Source organism: Eschrichtius robustus, chromosome 1 (genome assembly GCF_028021215.1).
Source record: "Eschrichtius robustus isolate mEscRob2 chromosome 1, mEscRob2.pri, whole genome shotgun sequence".
NCBI classification, from domain to species: Eukaryota; Metazoa; Chordata; class Mammalia; order Artiodactyla; family Eschrichtiidae; genus Eschrichtius; species Eschrichtius robustus.
The window spans coordinates 162,035,423-162,056,690 of NC_090824.1; the positions used below are offsets into that span (position 1 = coordinate 162,035,423).

The 21,268-nt window shown below is 47.4% G+C and overlaps 1 protein-coding gene across 1 annotated transcript; it reads right to left on the reverse strand.

Annotated features, from left to right (window-relative positions):
- Window positions 1-6,312: 6,312 nt before the first annotated feature.
- RLBP1 (retinaldehyde binding protein 1) lies at window positions 6,313-13,676 on the reverse strand. Its single transcript, XM_068537670.1, has 7 exons — window positions 13,665-13,676; window positions 13,267-13,395; window positions 11,825-12,029; window positions 10,064-10,242; window positions 7,861-8,019; window positions 6,805-6,915; window positions 6,313-6,471 (listed from the first exon to the last, which is right to left on the reverse strand). The coding sequence occupies exons 1-7, from the start codon at window positions 13,674-13,676 to the stop codon at window positions 6,313-6,315; spliced, it is 954 nt and encodes a 317-aa protein (XP_068393771.1).
- Between the last annotated feature and the right edge of the window lie 7,592 nt (window positions 13,677-21,268).

The following is a 21,268-nucleotide window of genomic DNA, read 5'->3' on the forward strand; positions in this document are numbered from 1 at the left end:
GGCTTTGGAATTCAAATTATTCTGCTGTAGAAGTCTGAAGCAAAGCTACAGCAAAACCAGAAAATGTCTTCATGTGGCCTGTACGCTCCTTATTACATTAGGTGCCCCCCACCCCTGACAATAAGAGCAACCCAGAACTGGCCAAACACCTCATCTCTGACGCCTTTCTTCCTTCTTGGCCTCACTCTGTTGTTCAAAGCCACTGTGGATGCTTCAAAAGACCATGAAAAGTGGCCTGCCTTTGGCATTTAGAGGCCAAGCAATGGGGGGAAAGGTTTTCTTCTCCCCCGTGTTATCAAAGCAGAGGGAAGCGCCCCCCTCTTCATAAACTAGAATTGCTTTTGCCAAATTGTATTTGAAGGGGAACGGGCCCCTACTCGCAGTGAGAACTGGAATGCTACCCAAAACTAAAGCTGCTTCCTCTTGCCTGTGTCACTGCTGCCACTGCCTCCGGATGCTGTAGCCCAGGCATCCCCCCGAAGTGGCCCTTGGAAGCAGGCTGCAGAGCCCAGCTCGCCAGCCATTCTCAGACCCCAGATGGTAGACAGCTGCCCCTTTTGAAGGAGTCAGCCCCCCCCCACACACACCATGTTTTCTGAACCGTTTTTCCTAGCATGTATTGTGGGTAAAACATTCATCTATCTCTAATGAATAAGCTGAAGTTAATTTCCAACCAGTCCTTTAACTCGACTCCTGTCAGTTAGTAATAAAACCTATAACCTGCCGCCTCCCCGTTCTGGTCCCCATTAGCCAAGAAATCTATCGCCGTAAGTTGGGGACAATCCATGTATAGCACCTGCAGAAATACCCTTCATCTCAATAGGCATTCTCCTTCCAGACCACCCACATGGAGCAGCCAACAGTCACCTAGAATAATTGCTGAGCCCTCAGTCCCAGCGCCAGCCACTCCCTCCCAGTCGGTGGACCGAGTTCCTGGGTGTGGGAGTTAGGTTTGGTTTGGTTTTTGTTTTGGCCTCTTTAGTTTTCCTAAAGCACAAGTCCATGTAGAATCCTGTCACCTCTCCACACCAGTTTCAGATGATCTGGGTCTCTCCCACTGCCTCAGGAAGACCTTCACTGTACCTGAGCTTTTGACTTCTGCCACTGCAGCTGCCTTAGCGACACCAGGAGCTGGGGGCGTGGAGGGGGGGAGCCAGTTTGCATCTCCCCCTTTCCTGGTTAGACTTCCATGAACCACATTCTTCTGTTGGCAGATCTGCTTCCAGATTGATTTTTGAGAACCATCACTTTCACATTCCTAATTTTTGTTTGTTTTGTTTTTTTTTTTTTTTTTTTTTGGACTTTCAGAATCTTCAAATGCTGCCCTGAAAATAATGTATTTTTGAGTTTGTGTTCTGAAAGCCTCCGTGCTGGTGGATTGAGGGGTGGGGGAGGTGGAATACGGGATCCTCCAGCACTGAGGTGTTTAAGATTTGCAACTAGCAATGCAATTTTTTCTAAATATGAGGCTATTTACCTTTATTAAGAAATTATACTAAACAGTGGTGTCCTTGATCATTTTACGTTCTCATATTACTTTTGGTTCTGTTTTGATTCTGTGTGGTGGTAAACAAAGATCATTACAAACAAAAACTGTAATTTTGTTATCTTTGATTCAATGGAATTTCTTTACTTAAAAAAATAAAAGACTAAAAATGTGGCGTGGCTGTGTGTCCTTTGTAGTGGAGATTTTCTATCTAAAAGGATTCTTCCTGTGTCTTCACTGAAGCAGGAGCTTGAAAGAAATGGGCAAAACACCAAGTTCTCATCACAACTGATTTTAACCCAGCCTTGCAAATACCAAAGAAATGACCAGCGCACAGGTGTCTTTACAAGCCCATCCTCTCCAGGAAGAAAGCCAAGGCCTGGGAAGAGTGAGATATCAGCATTTTAAATACTCGCTCTATAAAGTGAACCATGTAGACAGAATGTAAGGTGAGATGTAAATGGTGGTTGCCACGCATGAGTCACATCCTTTTCTAATAGTGTTCTTTGAAAAGACTGGGTGAACGTGACCTAAATTAAGGTTATATTGGGTTGGTTGAGTAATGGTGGTGTTTTCGTCTCCTTTGCATCTGTCTGAATCCAAGCTAAGGGTCTCCCAGGGCCAAGCCCTGGCCCAGCCAGGAGAGTTGTGCCAGTCCGTGCTCCCCCCACCCCAGGGACCTTGCACTCAGAGTTTTCTTCCTTCCTTGGCCATGCAAAACCTTTGACAATCTAAGTGGGGTGGGGAGCGTTGGTTTTGGAGGACATGCATTAGCGAGGCCTAAAAATGCCCAATATTGAATTCCAAAGTGTATCCCTTTCTGGTAAGCAAGCTTCTCCCCCAGCACCGACCCCACCGCCCCACTTCCTATCACCCACAGAATAGCCAGACTACTTTGATCCAAGAAAACTAACTTGCAAAGAATACTACCTATGAAAAGTACCCCATGAAAGAGATTTCAGGTCCAGGGTGTTAGGCAGATCGATGCCAACAGCTTGCCAATGTGGTCCGCACACAGCTGTGCCTCTCCTGATTCTACCCTATAGATTTGTTCTTGGTGACATTTATCTACAATCACTCGCTGACCCAAGGGTGCTGATGTCTTTTTTATTATACCTTCCAATAACAGGCCTCTCAGCTCTAGCTCTATAGGGAGTACTTTCCCATGTTAAGGACCAAACACCTAACTGGATGGCCCTCCAGCTGTATGACAGTCTCCCTCCTCATTTCTGTCTTGGTGTATCCCCCCTTAGAGGGGGTCACATGTAGCTGAGTGGTTGGGACGACCTTACGGGCGGCTTAGCCTTGAACTGCTCAATCTCTCCCCAAAGAAAAGTTAAACCTCTCTCTCTCTCTGTGGCTGTGTGCACCCAGGACTTATATTTGATTCGTGCTGTCTACCCCATTTGGAATTACCCCAGCATCTCTACTGAAGACCATTTGGTTTCCCCTTAAAGTTATTTCCTCCTTTATCTGATGATGTTGGTGAAATTGACCTGGAATAAATGAAGCTCTAATTCCATGGTTCCTCTTCCCCACCTCTACCTACATTTCCTCTATCCCCAGAAATAAACATTTGAGACAGAGCATTGGTAGTAACAGAGCCAAGGGATCTGGAGCCAGAGTTGCTGGGTTAGGGTCCCATCCAGGCCACTTTCTAGCTCTGTGACCTTGATCAGTATTGGACCTTGGGTTTTCCTTTTTCTTTTTTTTTTTAACCCCTAAGATGAGAATAATTTTAATAAGAATGCCTGTCTCTAGATATTGAGAGAATCAAATAAAATAATGTTTTTCAAAGTGTTATGTTGAGCAGTCCCCTCCTGAGACCACACTTTGAGTAGTAAGTCTCTCTGGTATCCTGTGAGCTTCCAGACCCTGCACTGCTAAGCTTCCTCAACACCAGAGCCACGCCCACCATTGAAAGTGGGATAAAAGGTGGTCCAGTTCACCCTAAAGGTGACTCTTCAGCTCTTTTCCTGGTTGACTTAAGACCTGGGCATCCCTCTTCCAGGAAGACTTTGCCAGGATACCAGGGAGCATTGGCCTCCTACAGCGTCCCTTAGGTAAACTCGAGGCTCTAAGCAGTGACCAGTCTTGCTCAAAGGCTCTCTGAAGCTGATGGCCCATTTCCCTACTGAGACCTCCATCCACACCTTAACAAATGCTTCCCTCTGCTAACAGACAGTATTTCCCCAAAGGGCCACATGATGCATCACTGTGCCTTCCCAACTTCTGCTATGCTCAAATTACTTTCACATGCAGAATCCCTGCCTCATTCCAGACATCTCCAGAAAGGAAGGTGTTCTGAGCAGCAAGTGGTTGCCGTGAAAGTCATGCTTTGTTGTCCCCCTTCCCATATTTGCTGGCTTTCAAGAGTATTTTACTGTCCCTCTTCCTCTCTCATTAATGCGGGGGTTGTGGCCGCTTGTAGGAATCCAGCATATGTAGGCAGCTCAGATTCTGTGAGACTGAGCACATCAGATTTTAACATTAACATTCATGGTCTTCAGGCACCTGCTCCCAAAGGCGGCACCACCTTCCTGGCAAGGTCTGGCTCGGCCTGCCCCTGGCTAGTCTGTCCCTGGGCATGGAGGGGCAGTACCATGGCACGACCAGCAGGGGGTGGTGGCAGCCCACGGTCAGAACCGACTCGCTGGGTCCCAACCCTATAGCTTTTTCCTCAGAAAGCCCCTGGGCTTTTACTTCAAACACTCCCTAAGCTAAGGCCCTAGCCCTGCTGACTTTAGGAGGGACACCAGCATCTGTTTGGATTTGAGTAAGACAAAGCTGCCCCAAGAGCCTCTGCCTGCAGTTTTTCCCATATCCTGATCTCATTTATAAATTAGAGCTCCCACAAATCAGAGGGTGGGACTAGGAGGGCTCCTGGCAATTAGGGGCCAGGGGAAAGATTGGAGTCATCCAAGAGGAATCAGCCACTGTTTTCCTCAAATTTGGGACACAACTCTTTTACAAAACAATTATATATAAGTGTATCTTGAAAGTTTAAAAAAGGCTCATTCCTTTAATTTTTTAAACTCAGCCTCATCCCTGCTCCCACTCCACCAACACCTGTACTGTCGACTCACCAATGCCCTCTGTCTTGGCAAACGCAAGTCCCCATTCTCTTATCACTTGCCCCCTCCGCGGCATGTTTGTGCCCTCACACTTGAAATACCTTCTTAGCTCCAGATGTTCTAGGAGATCTCTCGGGGTGAGGCTGCTGAGCCCCCTTCAACCATAGCACCTCCACTCTTTATAGGCTTAATACTAGAGTTCCATGTAAGGTTTGATTTGGAAAAGCTTCAAGTTTCAAAGGGTTTAAAGAAGGGTTTGGGAGAAATCCTCACTGGTCAGCCACCCACAATAATTTGCTATGATTCCTCCTCCAGCTCTGAAGTAGTATGTATATCATTTATGAACATAGATTGTTGACTGTGAACGTCATAGAGAAGGAAATTACTTGGGTGATGAGCATACACTGCAAACCCTAGAAATGAAAGAAAAGATATAAGAAGTAAATGCATATATATGTACAGTCACATATATAGGTACATGTACATAGCCACACTGGAAAAGGAGAAAGAGAATTCAGTGGTTCAGAGAAATTCCTAAAGGAGTGAAAGCAGACTGCATTGGATTGAACCCACAGCCCAGTAAACAGCTGAAGGTACTGCCCCAAAAGGTGGGTACAGCACCAAGGGTGCTTCATGCCCAGAAGGAGGCAAGAGCAGAGAAGTCTTGGGATGATTATCAGGGTACCTAGTGGAGGCAGCCAGGCAAGTTGACCCTCACCCACCACCATGAGCCAGACAACAGGAACAAGTGTCTGCCTCCACTGGGAAAGTCAGTGTGGGATCTTGGGAAAAGAATCTGTCAGTGCCTATGAGCCCCATGCCCAGAAGAAGCCAGGCCTTCCCCAAGACAGAGCAGCATGCCCAGCACACACTCAAAAGTCACCAGACACTTGAGGAAAGCCAACTGCACAGAAAGGAAAGCATTTATATTTGTCTAAATATGCAGAGCTTGAAAGTAGAAGTTCATTTCTATAAGGTGTCTGAGACTGAAGACAAAGAAGAGCTTTCACTGTATAACTTGAGGACTGGGAGAGTGCTCAGAGAAGATACCATCTGTAAACCTAAGTAAAACCATCTGTTGAGGCAAGGGGTCTGGAGGAGAGAGCTTTGGTGGAGAGACCCACAGACAGAAGGAGGGGGACACAACTGCCACCCTTGAAGGAAGTCCAAGCTCCTGACCATCACTGCATACATCAGACTGCACCTGACTGAGGGGGACCAGACCTCCCCAAAATGGAGCTACTTCAAGGCTGCTTCCACCCTGGAATTCCACGTGGAAAACGTTTCACCTGCCTACCAGCCACCAAGATCACTATACTTGCCAGATCATTTTCACTTATATTCCCCCTCTTTTATCTTCTTTTTTATATTTTTAGGGGTGGGAGAGACTTTTAAACCAGCCTCCTTGCCTATTTTCACAGACCCTAAATAGTAAAACTATTACAAAGAAAATCACTGAGAAGCTTGATTAGAGTCTTTGACACTCAACCCCACACAAGTCTCTGTCCTAAAGCTTCAGAGGCAGTAGGAATATAACTGCCCTCACTTCTTCTTGCTCAAGGGAATTCCCCTGCTTTTTTATTGCCCCCCCCCCAGCTTGGGAGGAGGGTGACACCTGAGCTCACCCAAGCTTAGGGAGGTTGAGAGGAACCACAGTCACCCCAGGCAGCCCTTTTCCCAGCCTTCTGGGTCCAGGGCAGCTGAGGAGAGGCCCAGGGACACTAACTACAGGTCGGACGGCAGGGGATGTTCTCAGAAGGCTGTGTTCTCATCTTGGGCCCGGGGACCAAAGAGCTGTTCAGCAACGACTTTGCCGTCATACTTGGGCAGTGTGCCCCCAAAGTCGGAGGGCAGGATGTCCTCGTTGAACTCCTGGTAGAAGCTGGAGAGGTCTTCTCCATGGACAAAGACCTGCAGGGAAGCAGAGGAGATAGAGCTGAGCAAGGAGGGGGGGGGGGGTCCCTTAGGATGAGGGCTGGGGGGAGAAGAGGGACAGGAGGACAAAGGCACACATGACATCTCTGCCTGGTGATGGCCTTCTCAAAAGTCCTCCTTGTTGTGCTGTCTGTGGGATCCACTTGGTTCGGAACCTTGGTACAGAGTCTGAGGAGGGCTCAGGTGGGGTGCCCTCCTCCTCCACCTTCATCCCTCTTGTCTCCTGAACCCTTTCTTGCTACAACCCCATTCACTCACTCACACGCCAGACGATCACTGGGCACCTTCCCTGCGTGACCACGCACTCACCCTCTGGAGCAATTTGCTCTTCAAGAAGGGTTTGACCACGTTGTAGGTTGTGGTGAAGTACCACGGCTGGTGGATGAAGTGGATGGCTTTGAACCGGGCTGGGAAGGAATCCTGCAGGGACAGACAGCACCCCACCACATGGCCCCATGACCTCAGAGGTTCCCACTCACTCTCCCACTGCCTCTCCCCATGACAAGAGGACAGAGTTGTCATCACTCGGTTGCCCCAGAGGGTAGCCCACTGAAGGTTCCATCCCCAGGCCAGCCGCTGGGGAGCCCTGGCTTCACTGCAGCTCCAAACTGAAGGAAGGATGTCCCAGAGGCCACGCAACCCAACCCTCATCCTGCGGATGCACAAAACCTTGTAATTAGGTGGACTAAGGAAATGAAATGGTAGCCTTGCTTGGTTTTTAGGTGACCAAGGTTTTTCAAATCCACTTGCCTGCTGAGCGGACTGCAAACTATTATAGACCAGAGGTACCCTATTGTCATGCCTCATTGTCCTTAATCCCCTCCCATGACTCCCACCTCCCATCTCTCCTTTCCAAGACAAAGCAGATTTAAGATTAGATTAGCTGTAAGAAAGGACTTCTGACACATCAGTATATAGGAATGAGTTGTCAGGATCATTAATGATATCTCTTTCTCAGGATAAATTCACATCCAGAGGGAGGCAGCATGACATATGTGTACAGAGAATGGGATTCTAGGTCGGAAGGTGTAGGTTCAAGTCCCGCCTCTGCCACTTGATAGCTGTGTGACCTTGAGAAGTCACTCAAATCTCTGAGCCTAGGTTTCCAGGTTTGTAAAGCGAAGCAGGGAAGCAGGGAGAGAATGCTTTTAAGGAGTTAATGAATTAATGAATGTGAACACGTGGCAAAATGTTGATCACCATGAAGTGTTTGTGGCTGGGGCTGTGATTGTCATTGCTCTTTTGGGCACTAGGTGGCTGTCTTCTCAGGTCCCTGCCAGCATCATTAAACCGGGAAACCCAGCCCAGCCTCCCAGCCTTCCCACCTGTGAGAGGCTCCTGCGGGACAGGGTTCTGTGGCCTCACCTGGAGCATGTCCACCATCTTCCTGAGATCTGAAGCCCGAAGTCCGGCAGCCTGCTGCATGGTAAAGCCCTTGAAGTTCTCAATGATGCAAAAGCCATTAATTTGAGTTTCCTCATTTTCCAGTAGTTTCTCCAGGATGAAACAGTATGCCTGCAAGATCTTGGGCACAACGTGAACGGGCTGTAAGATCCAACCCACAAAGACAGTTAAGACTCAAGTTCCTAACGGGAGAGCTAACTGGTATACCCCTTCCCAGAGGTAATTTGTCACAGGCTTTGAGCTGGGACAGTCCACCCCTGTGAATTATGCCAAGAAAATAATCTTCAATGTCATATCCACGGTTAGATGCCAGAGTGTTTATCCTTGTACCCCTATAATAGTGGAACAACCTAAATGTCCAGCAGTAAGGGACTGGTGAAATTATGGTATATTCATGCCATGGAGTATTCTAGAACGGTGATATATAAGACTAATGATACAGAAAGATATCCATTCATGGTATATTATTGTAGAGTACAATCCCATTTTTATAAGAAAAAATGTGTATGTCTGTGTGCATATGCGTTCACATATGTTTCTAGGTTTCTAGAAAAAATAGGCTGGAAGGATGTCAGTGGTAGAAATCTCTGGGTGGTAGAATTGTGGATGATTTTAAATTTGTGATTTTTTGGGTATTTTCTAAAATGAGTAGATATCACTTATGTAACAAGAAAAAATATTTGTAAGTCTCTTCCTTACCATACATATGTATGCCTCAGTCCTAAAGCCAGTATCTTATTCAGTAGCAAACACTACAGGCATCCCTAATATGATCAGGAACAAGATAAGCATGTTCACTTTCCCCACCACTATTCAACTCTGTGTTGGAAGTAGTGGCCAGTGCATCCAAGTTGTTTTTTTGTTTTTTTTTTTTAAATCAAGGGTATAAGAACTAGAAGAGGAAAAGAAAAAATGTCCCCCATTTACAGATAATATGATAGTATTCTTAGAAAATCTGAGAGAGTCATTTATATGAGTAACATAAATAACAGAAGAATTCAGTAAAAATACCAGGATACGAAATTAACATACAAAACCAATGATCTTCATAGATACAAAAAATAACCAAGTAGGAGATATAATGGCAGAGAAAGTCCCACCTATAGCAACAATAAAATAAATGCTTATGACAAACTTATTGACAAACATGCATAAGGTTTGAAAACTTTAAAACACTCCTGGAAGCTCAAAATGTAAAAGGGAAGGCATCCCTTTTTTGTGGATAGTACCACTGGCCATGGATGTTGCATTCATAAAGATGCTGATTCTCCCCAAGTTTGTTATTTACATTAATGTTATACCAATAAAAATCTCCTGACATTTCTCCTAGAGCTTAATAAATTAATTCTAAAGTTCATAAGGAAAGGTAAACATGCAAGAATAGCTAGAAAAGCCCTGAAAAGGGGGAGCATTAAGGACAGAACTAATCCCAACAGATATTAAACATTCTATACCACCTCTATAATTAAAACTGTGTGATATTGGAGCATGAAAAGACAGACCAATGGCACAGAATAGAAAGTCCAGAAATAGATCCAAGCACATATGAAGATGCAGAATATGATAAAGATGGCATCTCAAGCCACTGGGGAAAACGATGGACTTTTTTAAGTAAATGGTGTTGTGACTACTAGGCAGCATTTTCTAAAATGAGTTTGTACTTTTTTTTTAAGGCCTGGTGGCACATGCCAAAGTTCTCCCAAGATAAACCCTAGCTCCCCCACTAGGACAGCTCTCTGAAAGGCTTGACAAGTGAAATCACATACATACATATATATATATATATATATATATATATATATATATATATATATATATATATATATATATATATAGTCTGTGTCGCTCTCAGCTTTCAGCATTTGGCAGGGCTGATCCCAGCTCGTGGCTCACAGCTGTCACTCCCACTTGGCAGGGATACCAGGGGGCAGCCATGTACTGGCCAATGGGCCCTGCCTGCAAAGCTGCTGGGTTTTCCAACTGCCATGGCACATCCTAGGACTTCTCCTCCTGCCGGGAAAGGGCCTGGTGCCATGAGCTACTGGCCATTCCCCCACAAACCTCGCCTCCTGGGGAGCCAGGAATGAGGGTCCAATAGAGGCCAGGTTTGGAGGAGGGAGCCCAGCCCAGGGGTTGGGAGGGAGCCAGGCGAATCCCCACTGACCTCATCAAAGGTGATTTCTTCAGAGTCCCAGTTCTCAATATTGAAGAGCATGACCACTCGGCCATACTTGTCCCGACTGGAGAGGACACCAGGGTAGCCAGCCTCGACAGTGCAGCGGACAGCCTCCAGGGACAGGCTGTCGAAGAGCTCTGGGTACTGCAGCCGGAAGTTCACATAGCCTGGCAGAGGGGGAGCAGAAGAGGCCCCTCAAGGAGCCAGCCCATGCTGGGGTGGCACATGGTGGGCCTCCAGAGACCCAGGCTCCTGCCCGGCTCCTCCACCTACATGCTCTGTGTAACCCAGCAGGATACTCAACCTTTCTGTGCCCCATATTACCTCTCCAAAAAATAGGACGATAATATTGGCCTATCTCACCAAATTGCTGTGGTAATCAAACAAGATTCCAGGTACGAACGCCGTGAGTACACTGTAAAAACACAAGATGTAATCCTAAATCTAAGGACAATTACTATTTGGTAGTTTTCTCTTTCCCAAGGGAAGAGGCACAGTTTTCTCAGTTGGGAACAGGGTTAGCTGAGCGGGGGGTGGGGAAATGACCCCCCGATAAAACCCAAAGCCGGACACAGAGGCCCTCTCTGACTCCAGCGGCACTCCCACCACCCACTAACCCCACCCTGACCCATCCTGAACAGGTCCCCGCCTATCTGCGATTGTCTCTTCCACCAAACCCCAGAGGGACCAGCCCCAGAGGAGGTTTGGGGAGGCATTTGCCAAGGGAAGACCACTGACCTCCTCGCTGCTCGTCCAACACTCCAGGCCCGTTCCCACCACCTAGCCTTCGTCCTTGCTGTACCCTCTGCCCTACTGCTCTTTCCCCAGGCATCTCATTTCCTTCGAGTTTTTCTCTAAAAGTTCTCTTTGCACTGGAGCCTTCCTAGCCTCTTTACCTAAAACTTCGACCCCTCAGTCCTTTATATCCACCTTCTTTATTATTCTCTGTATATTTTTATTTTATTTGTCTGGTTTATTATTTCCTCCATTAGACTATAAGACCCACGAGGGCCGGCAGTTCTTGTCTGCTTTGTTCTCTGCCACATCCTTTGGCCTAAAACAGCGGTTGGCAAAGCACAGCAGAGAATTACCATTTGCGGAAGGAAGGAAGAAGGAGAATCATCAGGCTGCATAGGGCCTGCTCAGACACCCCTTCCCTCCACCAGCACCAAGAACTTGATTTCCTTAAGACACTGGTCTTCATCCCGTGGGCACAGCCAGGGTGGTTCTGTCCTTGGGACTCACTCCCAGGGCTGGTACCATCTTCAATTCTACTATGCATGAGGTTTGGGTACCTGAGGGGAGTCAAGCTCATACCCACCTTCCCTGCAGTGCTCCAGAGCCAAAACCTAGGCTGGGCGGGTGGGGAAGGGGAGAGCAGGGGGTGAGAGAGGAAACTACCCCAATTTGGGCACCCAATTTGGGTGACTCAGTTCTGCTCATTGAGACTAGGAGAGTGGAGAGGCGGGGCCAGACCTCTAGGAATCTGGTCCTGCCAGACTCATCCATTCATCGTCAGAGCTGAAAGGGATCTTGAAGGCTATTTAGTTCACACACCCATTTTACAGGTAAGGATAAGGAGGCTCAGAGAGAGTGACTTGCACGGCACAGGGAACGGGAGGGAAGTGAAGGAGTCGGTCTCAGTGCCTGGGTGAGGGTCGACGCCCTCCTCATGACCTTCCCCCCTTCCCCCCTCACTCCCCACCCCCCGCAGCCTTCCCAGGGCCACCCATCCTGTGCAGGCCTCACCTCTGAGCAGCTCGTAGGCTTGGCCCACGTGGAATTTGCGCGCGCGGATGAAGCGCAGGAAGAAGGCGCTGTCCTTTCCCTGCACCCTCTCTGCCACGGCCACGGCCAGCTCCTGCCCCGAGGCTGCCTCCCCCTGCACCAGCTCCTGCAGCTCCTGCACTGCCTCCTCCCGGGTCTCCTCCCTCTCATTCAGCTCGTCCTTGGCCTGGAACAAGGGTGGGGTGCAGGCACGAAGTCAGGTAGGTGCGGGTGCGGGAGGCTCCTCCAGGTGCCAGACCGGCTGAGGGGCAGAGGACGTGGCAGCTGGGGCCATCACTGCTCTGCCCACAAGGGCAGCTTCTGCACTGGCAGCACCTCAGACTGCCATTTACATTTGGAGAAAATTAGGTCAAACTTTCATCCTGGGTTTGTTTGAGGAGACAGCCAGAAAGCTAAACGTTTCTAATCACAACAGCCTACTGGAGCCCTGACTGAGCACACTGCTAAGTCCTTTAGATACATTATGTTTTTAAATCTTTGCCACAATCCATCACAGGAAGGTTGTAATCTTATCCCCATTTCTCAGGGTGAGCAGACTGAGGCTCATAGAGGTCAAGGTATTCTTGACCAAGGTCACCCAGATAAAAAGGGGTGAAGCTGAAACTCTTACTGAGGTTGGACTTTTAATCGCTTCACTCTGCTGCCTCCCAGGCTCATTTCTGATCTTTCCAAAATCAAAGATACCAGGCAGATGGCAGCCTGTCCTCTGCCTCCTATTCCTCCCCTTGGCTGAGCCTGGAGAACTCCTCAGCATGCCAGGGGCAGCTCTTTCCTTGGATGGCATGAGGGGGAAAGGCAGGTCTGGGGGATCTCAGAGCACCTTTCCCTTGAGACGCCCAGTGAGCAGAGATGGAAGCCAGGAGCCCGGGTCCAGCTCAACCCCAAGACAGCTCTGCCACCCTCCACAGAGCACAGTCTGATAAACTCTGAACTGGTCCAACAACCTTCTTTCATAGGTACAGAAAGCAAGACCCAAAGAGGGAAAGAAGTTTGCTCAAGGTCACACAGCAAGTTGGAAGTCGGTCTGGTATTAGAACTCAGGCCTTTTCCTATCCAGTGGGGGCAGCAATTGGATCCCTGTTCTCCAAGGGCATTGCAAACCAATGTTCCTCACATCTGAGTCTAGGATGATCCCTGGTCCAGAAGCCCTAGGTCTCGGCATTGGTTTCAGGGTACACTGTTGGTGCCATAGTCTTGGAATAGGCTGGCCTGTACATCTGGTCACCCCAACTGCTGCCATGGCCCTGACCTTCAGAATAGCCCCTAGAACAAGCCAGTCCTTTAGGTCCAGAATGACCTGGAGAGCTGGTGCTGGACCCTTTCTACAGGAGAGAGGATGCTGTCAACATTCCCCCTTGTTGCCTCTCTACCCTGTCCCTCTGCACACCCCGGGGCCACCTCACCTTCTGCAAGGTGTGGCGGGGCAGCTGGCTGCACTGGCCAAAGACAGGTCCATGGTCTTTGGTTGTAAGCCGCTCCAGTTGGGCACGGAGCTCCTGTTCCTCTTCAGGGACCATGCGGAATGTGCCCGCCTAGGCAGAGAGAAGTCAGGAAAAGACAGGAAGAGACCCCCAGCAACCTGAGCAAGCCAGTCAAATGCGTCTGCTCAGACCCTAAACTAGTGCTTTTGCCCAAGGTCACTGTTGAGCTTCCTCCCTTTGGGTGGGGTCAGGGACCACAGAGAGGTTGTAGGGGTGAACGCCCATAACCCTGAGCAGACCAGATGACAGAGAAACAGGAAGGGAGAAAGGGAAGGAGGGAAGGTGGATGGAGGGGAGCCCCAGGGCACAGGGGTACTCACCCCCTCTGACATGCTGCCTCTGGAAGACTCGGAGTGCTCGGAAAAAGAAGGACCCCGCTTCTTCTGTCCTGGCCTCTCCAGGCAGCCTCCTTCCTAGGAGAGGAAGTCAGGGCTGCAGTGGTATGGAGAAACTGTTCTGTTATTGTCTCAGAACAGTGGATGTCAAACTTTTGAGTGCATCAGAATCAGGTGGAGCATTTGTTAGAAATGCAGATGCCTGGGCCCTGCACCTGTGATTCTGACTCAAGAGGTCTGAACTGGGGCCCGGGCATCTATACTTTAAAACAGCACCCCCAGTGGCTCCGAAGAAGGTGGTTCTTGGGCTACACTTTGGGAAACACCCCTTTGAGAAGGAACACACACAAAAATACCTCAAACCTCAGTTCTTAAGATGAGTTGGCCCAGCCAGGGAAAAACTAGGATTGGCCTCCATTCTCAGTTACATGATCACTGCAGGATAAGGCAATCCGTCCTCCCATTTGTGGCCCTCCTTTTCCAGCCCAAGGGGGCACCTCAGAAACTTCCCAGCCTAGTGGATGGCCCCGTTCCAGTGAATTAACTCTCCAGAGGGGTGATGGCTAGTTACCTAACCATAACTGGGTGCGTGTTCTGTGCCTTGTGATGCGTTATTTTCAAATCCATTGTCTGGGAGCCAGCATTATTATTCCCATTCTACATAGGAGGAAACAGGCCCAGGAGAATAAGTGACTTGTCCAAGGTCACACAGCCCGCAATAGCCAGGGATTGGGACTTAAGACCAAGCTGTGAACTTTCCATCAGCATCAAGAGGCAGCCTGTTGTGGCAAAAGTTAGACCTGGGTTCGAATTCTCTCTTCCATTTGCAAGCTTTGTGATTTAACCTGTATCTTGGTTGTCCCCTGTAAAAGGGAGATGGAAGTTTATGAGGATTTAATTAAATAATGAACACAGAAGCAGTGCCTGCCCACCAGAACCAATTTCATCCATTGCGCACATGACAACCCACTGAGTATTTTTGGAGACAACTCTTCTATTTCCAGATTTTCCCCTCTCCTACCTAAATGTCCCCAGACCCGTCACCACCCTGCTCCTGCCTCTGACCAGGTTCCCGTTGGTCAGTTCTGTCATCTGTTCACTGTTGATTAGTAGCAGAGGTGGGACTTGAACCTATGTCTGCCTGAGACCAAGACTTGCTTTGACACCTAGAGCCAAGACATCTCCAGGCAAACTCCCTAGGAGAGCTGGTGTCACAGAAAACCCTTTAGGGTCAGAGAGAATCAGGTTTGAATCAGGCTTTGTCATTAACCACCCATATGAGCTTAGACAAGTTATTTAACCTTTCTGAGCCTCAGTTTCCTCATCTGCAAATTGGGGATAATAACCACACTTACCAAATAGAGTTGTAATGAAGATCCTATAATTTCTGTAGGGTACCTAGCACAGTGTTTTGCTCTAAAACATAGTTCCCCTTCCCTTTCTTAGCATCACACTGATCATTACCCCAACTTGCATAGAGAGACTTAGAGGGTGCCAGGGAATATCTGAGGATCTCCCATTTCCTGCCTCTCCCACTCCACAGACCCAGCAGGGCAGGGAGGTTCTGGGGGCTGTCATCCAGACAGGTAGACTTCCAAATATGCAGGCATATATACAAGACAGACTGAAATACGACTGTGCCCTCCCTTGGATTTTGCTGGAACAGAAAGGGAGAGGCTGATAGAACTCCCTGAGCAAGGGGCTCAGACAGGAGAGACAGTGGCTAGACACCCCCAGCCAGCTAGGCACCCCCAGCCAGCTAGGCAGCTCATCAGGACAAGATCCTAGATCTTAGAAATAGAGGGTTAAAGTCAGTACAGCAACTCTTTTTAAAATATGCCTAAACTACTAACTCTGATTTTTTAAATATTGATTTATGAGCTGTATACAAGAAAAAATACCCACCCCTCACTCCGTGTCAAGGCTCTTCCCTGCCATCTAGGGCTGCCAGTTAAAATACAGAATGCCCAATTACATGTGAGTTTCAGATGAGCAAAAGTTTTTTTGAAGTGTTCAAGTATGTGCCATATAAATTGGGGACATACTTATACTAAAAAAGTATTTGTTGTTCATCTGAAATTCACATTTAACTGGGTATCCTATATTTTTATTTGCTAAGTCTGCCATCAGGTTGGTCTGGCTCAACCTGAAAAATGGCTAGCTGGTTTCAGTTTTTGAGCAGCCTGAGATGTGTTCTCCCCACCACTGACTCCTCACCCTAGTCCTGGGCTTCCTGGCCCAGCCAGGCCCCTGCTACTGACTTACCTACCAAGTCAGCAGCTCCTCCTTGGGACACCTGGTGCCTGTGTCCTCCAGGGCCTGGAGGTTGCCTCCTCTGGGGGCGTGGTCCAGTCAGCAGGCTGGGATTAGTGTGTCACAAGGAACTTCTCATGGCCCACAGTTTTCCGTTAAATCAGGCTCACAGGGAGGCCCAGATTGGGGCAAGTGACGCACCAGGGGGGAGAGGGGATCAGCTTGGGCCTGGCTGGAGCCACCTCAAAGCCCTCCTTTGTGTGTGTCTGCTCCAGAGTTCCTGCTCAGCCATGTGGAAGCCGGGCTGTGGGGATGGGATCTGGGCCAGCCCCATACGCTTCTCCCCGTCCTCTCTCTCATCGCAGGGAGGTCTGAGAAAGCACACCCCTGGGTAAGACATGCTCGAGATGGAGGGAAATTTTAAATGTGATTGCAGATGAAATGGCAACTGTGGAGAATCCTGGCCTGTCACCCTCTCCCCAAGCCCAGCAGGGCCTGGCGTGGTCAGGCAGTGAGTGAGGCCAGCTGGGAAATGTAGCTGGTTGAGATTGAGTGCGGAAAGGACAAGACAGGCTGACCCACTTTTAGGCTGTGGGGTGCAGTGATAGGAGCCTGCTTGGGCACCAGACTGCCCACTTTTATATCCTAACTCCATCACCTTCTAGCTGTGAGATGTGACTTCACCACTCGGTGACTCAGTTTCCTCCTCTGAGAAGTGGGAATAATTAGAGGAAGTCCTATCTCCCAGCATCTCAGAACGGGACTGTATTTTGTTGTTTGTTGTTGTTTGCTTTTGTTTTGGGTTTTTTTTGGCCTCACCGCCTGGCAAATGGGGATCTTCGTTCCCTGACCAGGGATCAAACCTGAGCCCCCTGCAGTGGAAGCATGGAGTCTTAACCACTGGACCGCCAGGGAAGTCCCAGAATATGACTGTATTTGGAGATAGGGTCTTCAAGAGGTAATTAAGGTAAAATGAGGTCATCATGGTGGGCCCTAATCCTATACGACTGGTATCCTTATAAGAAGAGGGAATTTGGACACGGACAGTTACAGAGGGAAGACGATGTGAAGACACAGGAAGAAGGCACCATCTACAAGCCAAGGAGAGGGGTCTCAGAAGAAACCAGCCCTGCTGACACCTTTACCTTGGACTTCTAGCCTTCAGAATTGTGAGAAAATGAATTTCTGTTGTTTAAGCCACTCAGTTTGTAGTACTTTGTTACAGCAGCTTTAGCAAACTGATGTCAGTGGGTTGTTGGATTTTTTTCCCAGGTGTTTCACAGAGCGTGAGGCTCATGCGAGATAATGGAGGTGGGGGTGAGGGCTCAGGCTGCCCACAGGAAGGAACCATGGAGGCCCCAGAAGAGGCTTTGTCAAGCTGGGTGATGGACTCTAGCACAAAGAAGAACACTCCTGTGCACCAAGAACACTTTCGAGTTGATGGCACAGCCCCGACGGAAGTGAGCTACTGTTCCCAGAGATTTTCAGGATGCTGGCAGGCCGCGAGGCCCTGTTTAAGGAGCAGAGCTTTCTATGACACTCCTCTGCTCACAGCTTTTCTCTGCCTCTGCCCTGCCCTTCCCCCCTCCCAAGAGTCACATTCATGTCCAGTCTCTCTGGCTGGAACAATAGTGCCAGTGTGTGAGCGGAGTTGCTGCCCTCATTGGCCCAGACACCTGTGCTGGCCACATTGGCAGACTCTGTGGGCTCCCTGGCTCTCTCTGCCAGGCTGGAGGTAGGGAGGGAGGGGGCTCGCACTTGCTGTGCCCCCGATTCTGTACAGTGGCAAGAGCCTTACCAGTGTTATCTCATCCAGTCCTTTCAGATGTGAAGTAAATTCCCCCTTTCCACAGAATAGGGAACTCAGAGTCAGAGAGGTGAGGGGACCTGCCCGAAGCCACACAGCTGGTAAAAAGTCAAGTCCTGGTCTCTCTAAAGCCCTCTCATTATTCAGTGCACAAGGCTGCCCCCTTCTCCAGAAGTGAGAGCGACACAGGTGTGACTGCCCAGGGAAGTCACACTTGCCCCCTGGCTGCTGGGGAAGGTGACATCGCCTCATCTTCCTGGGAGCAGCTTCAGGGGGCAAGAGTCTGGTCATTGCCATTCCCTCTTGGCCAGTACTAATACTCCTGGGCCAGGGAGGACCCCAAGGGGTGCCTGGGCCTCAACCCCTCCTTTGAGAGATGGGAAAACCCAAGTCGAGGAATATTCTGCACCTTCCTTAAAATTACACAGTGGTACTGAGTGCCCCGACTAGCATGGGCTGACCCACAGGGCTGGCTCTAAAAAGCTCCAGTTCCTCCGGGAGGCATACTTATTCCATGAAAAAGAGTCTGCCCTGTGGCAGTGGGGGAGTGGGAGGTGTCAGAGATTAAAGTAATGAGGAGTAGAACAATAAAATCAATCTGTATGCTTGTTGAAAGAGTATTTTCTAATTAAGTAGGTTTAACAATATGAGGAAAAACCAGTTGGTGCTTTCAGATGGGAAGTTGGCTTTAGCTCCCCACCACTAAAGAAAAAGATGTAAGTGTTTACTATGGACTGAATGTTTGTGTCTCCCACCAGATTCTTATGTCGAAGCCCTAACCACCAATGTGTTGGTATTAGGAGGTGGGTCTGCTGGCAGGTGACTAGATTTAGATAAGGTCATGAGGGTGAGGTCCTCATGATGGAATTAGTGCCATTATTAGAAGAGGAAGAGACACCAGAGCTCTCTCTCTCTCCACATGAACACATGGAGAAAAGCCTCATGAGCACACAATGAGAAATCTGGCCATCTGCAAGCCTGGAAGAGGGTCCTGACCATGCTAGTAACCTGATCTTGTGCTTCCAGCCTCCGGAACTGTGAGAAAATAAGTGTCTCTTGTTTAAACCACCCAGTCTATGGTATATTGTTATGGCAGTGTTTATAGGTAGGAAGCCGTAGAAAGGGAGAGGTTAAAGACTAAGGTCAGAGAGGGGTAAGTGATAGTAAGTAAGGTTCTTGGTGAGAAGATGGAACAGAGAGGGAGTCATTGCTCCTGCAGAAGTACCAGCCTTGGCAGGGTTGGTCAAACACTCTCCCATTGCTACAGAAAGCTAAAGAGAAGAATTTGTGTGGATGACAGTGAGTTTAAAGGTTTGGTGTAAAGTTAAGGTCATCTGCTGTGAGTAACGGAGGAGATAGGAAAGTTTGAAATAATTCTCATGAAGAAAAAAAAAGGTTAAACTTACTAGGGAAGATTGGCTGTGTTGAAGGCTTGAGATTGGTTACAATGACTTCTTTTTTTCAAATTGAAGTATAGTAGATTTACTATGTTGTATTAGTTTCAGGTGTATAGCACAGGGATTCAGTTATATATATCTATATATTATATATAATATATATATTATATATGTATTCTTTTTCAGATTCTTTTCCCTTATAGGTTATTACAAAATACTGAGTATAGTTCCCTGTGCTATACAGTAGGTCCCTGTTGGTTATCTATTTTATATATAACAGTGTGTATATGTTAATTCCAAACTCCTAATTTATCCCTCCTCCATCTTTCCCCTTTGGTAACCATAAGTTTGTTTTCTATGTCTATGGATCTATTTCTGTCTTGTAAATAAGTTCATTTGTGTCTTTTTTTTTTTTTTTTTTTTTAGATTCCACATATGAGTGGTATCATATGATATTTGTCTTTCTCTGTCTGGCTTACTTCACTTAGTATAATAATCTCTAGGTCCATCTACGTTGCTGCAAATGACATTATTTCATTCTTTTTTTTAATGGCTGGGTAATATTCCACTGTATATATATATATATATATATATATATATATATATACCATATCTTCTTTATCCATTCATCTGTTGATGGACATTTAGGTTGCTTCCATGTCTTGGCTATTGTAAATAGTGCTGCAGTGAACATTGGGGTGCATGTATCTTTTTTTTTTTAACATCTTTATTGGAGTATAGCTGCTTTACAATGCTGTGTTAGTTTCTGCTGTATAACAAAGTGAATCAGCTATACATATACATACATCCCCATATCTCCTCCCTCTGTGTCTCCCTCCCACCCTCCCTATCCCATCCCTCTAGGGGGACACAAAGCACAGAGCTGATCTCCCTGTGCTGTGCGGCTGCTTCTCACTAGCTATCTATTTTACATTTGGTAGTGTATATATGTTCATGCCACTCTCTCACTTTGTCCCAGCTTAACCTTCCCCCTCCCCATGTCCTCAAGTCCATTCTCTATGTGTGTGTCTTTATTCCTGTCCTGCCCCTAGGTTCTTCAGAACCTTTTTTTTTTTTTTAGATTCCATATATATGTGTTAGCATACGGTATTTGTTTTTCTCTCTAGGTCCATCCACCTCATTACAAATAACTCAATTTCGTTTCTTTTCATGGTTGAGTAATATTCCATTGTATATATGTGCCACATCTTCTTTATCCATTCCTCTGTCAATGGACACTTAGGTTGCTTCCATGTCCTGGCTATTGTAAATAGAGCTGCAATGAACATTGTGGTACATGACTCTTTTTGAATTATGGTTTTCTCAGGGTATATGCCCAGTAGTGGGATTGCTGGGTCATATGGTAGTTCTATTTTTAGTTTTTTGAGGAACCTCCATACTGTTCTCCATAGTGGCTGTATCAATTTACATTCCCACCAACAGTGCAAGAGGGTTCCCTTTTCTCCACACCCTCTCCAGCATTTATTGTTTCTGGATTTTTTGATGATGGCCATTCTGACCGGTGTGAGATGATATCTCATTGTAGTTTTGATTTGCATTTCTCTAATGATTAGTGATGTGGAGCATCCTTTCATGTGTTTGTTGGCCATCTGTATATCTTCTTTGGAGAAATGTCTCTTTAAGTCTTCTGCCCATTTTTGGATTGGGTTGTTTGTTTTTTTGTTATTGAGCTGCATGAGCTGCTTGTATATTTTGGAGATTAATCCTTTGTCAGTTGCTTCATCTGCAAATATTTTCTCCCATTCTGAGGGTTGTCTTTTCATCTTGTTTACGGTTTCCTTTGCTGTGCAAAAGCTTTTAAGTTTCATTAGGTCCCATTTGTTTATTTTTGTTTTTATTTCCATTTCTCTAGGAGGTGGCTCAAAAAGGATCTTGCTGTGTTTTATGTCATGGAGTGTTCTACCTATGTTTTCCTCTAAGAGTTTTATAGTGTCTGGCCTTACATTTAGGTCTTTAATCCATTTTGAGTTTATTTTTGTGTATGGTGTTAGGAAGTGTTCTAATTTCATTCTTTTACATGTAGCTGTCCAGTTTTCCCAGTACCACTTATTGAAGAGGCTGTCTTTTCTCCATTGTATATTCTTGCCTCTTTTATCAAAGATAAGGTGACC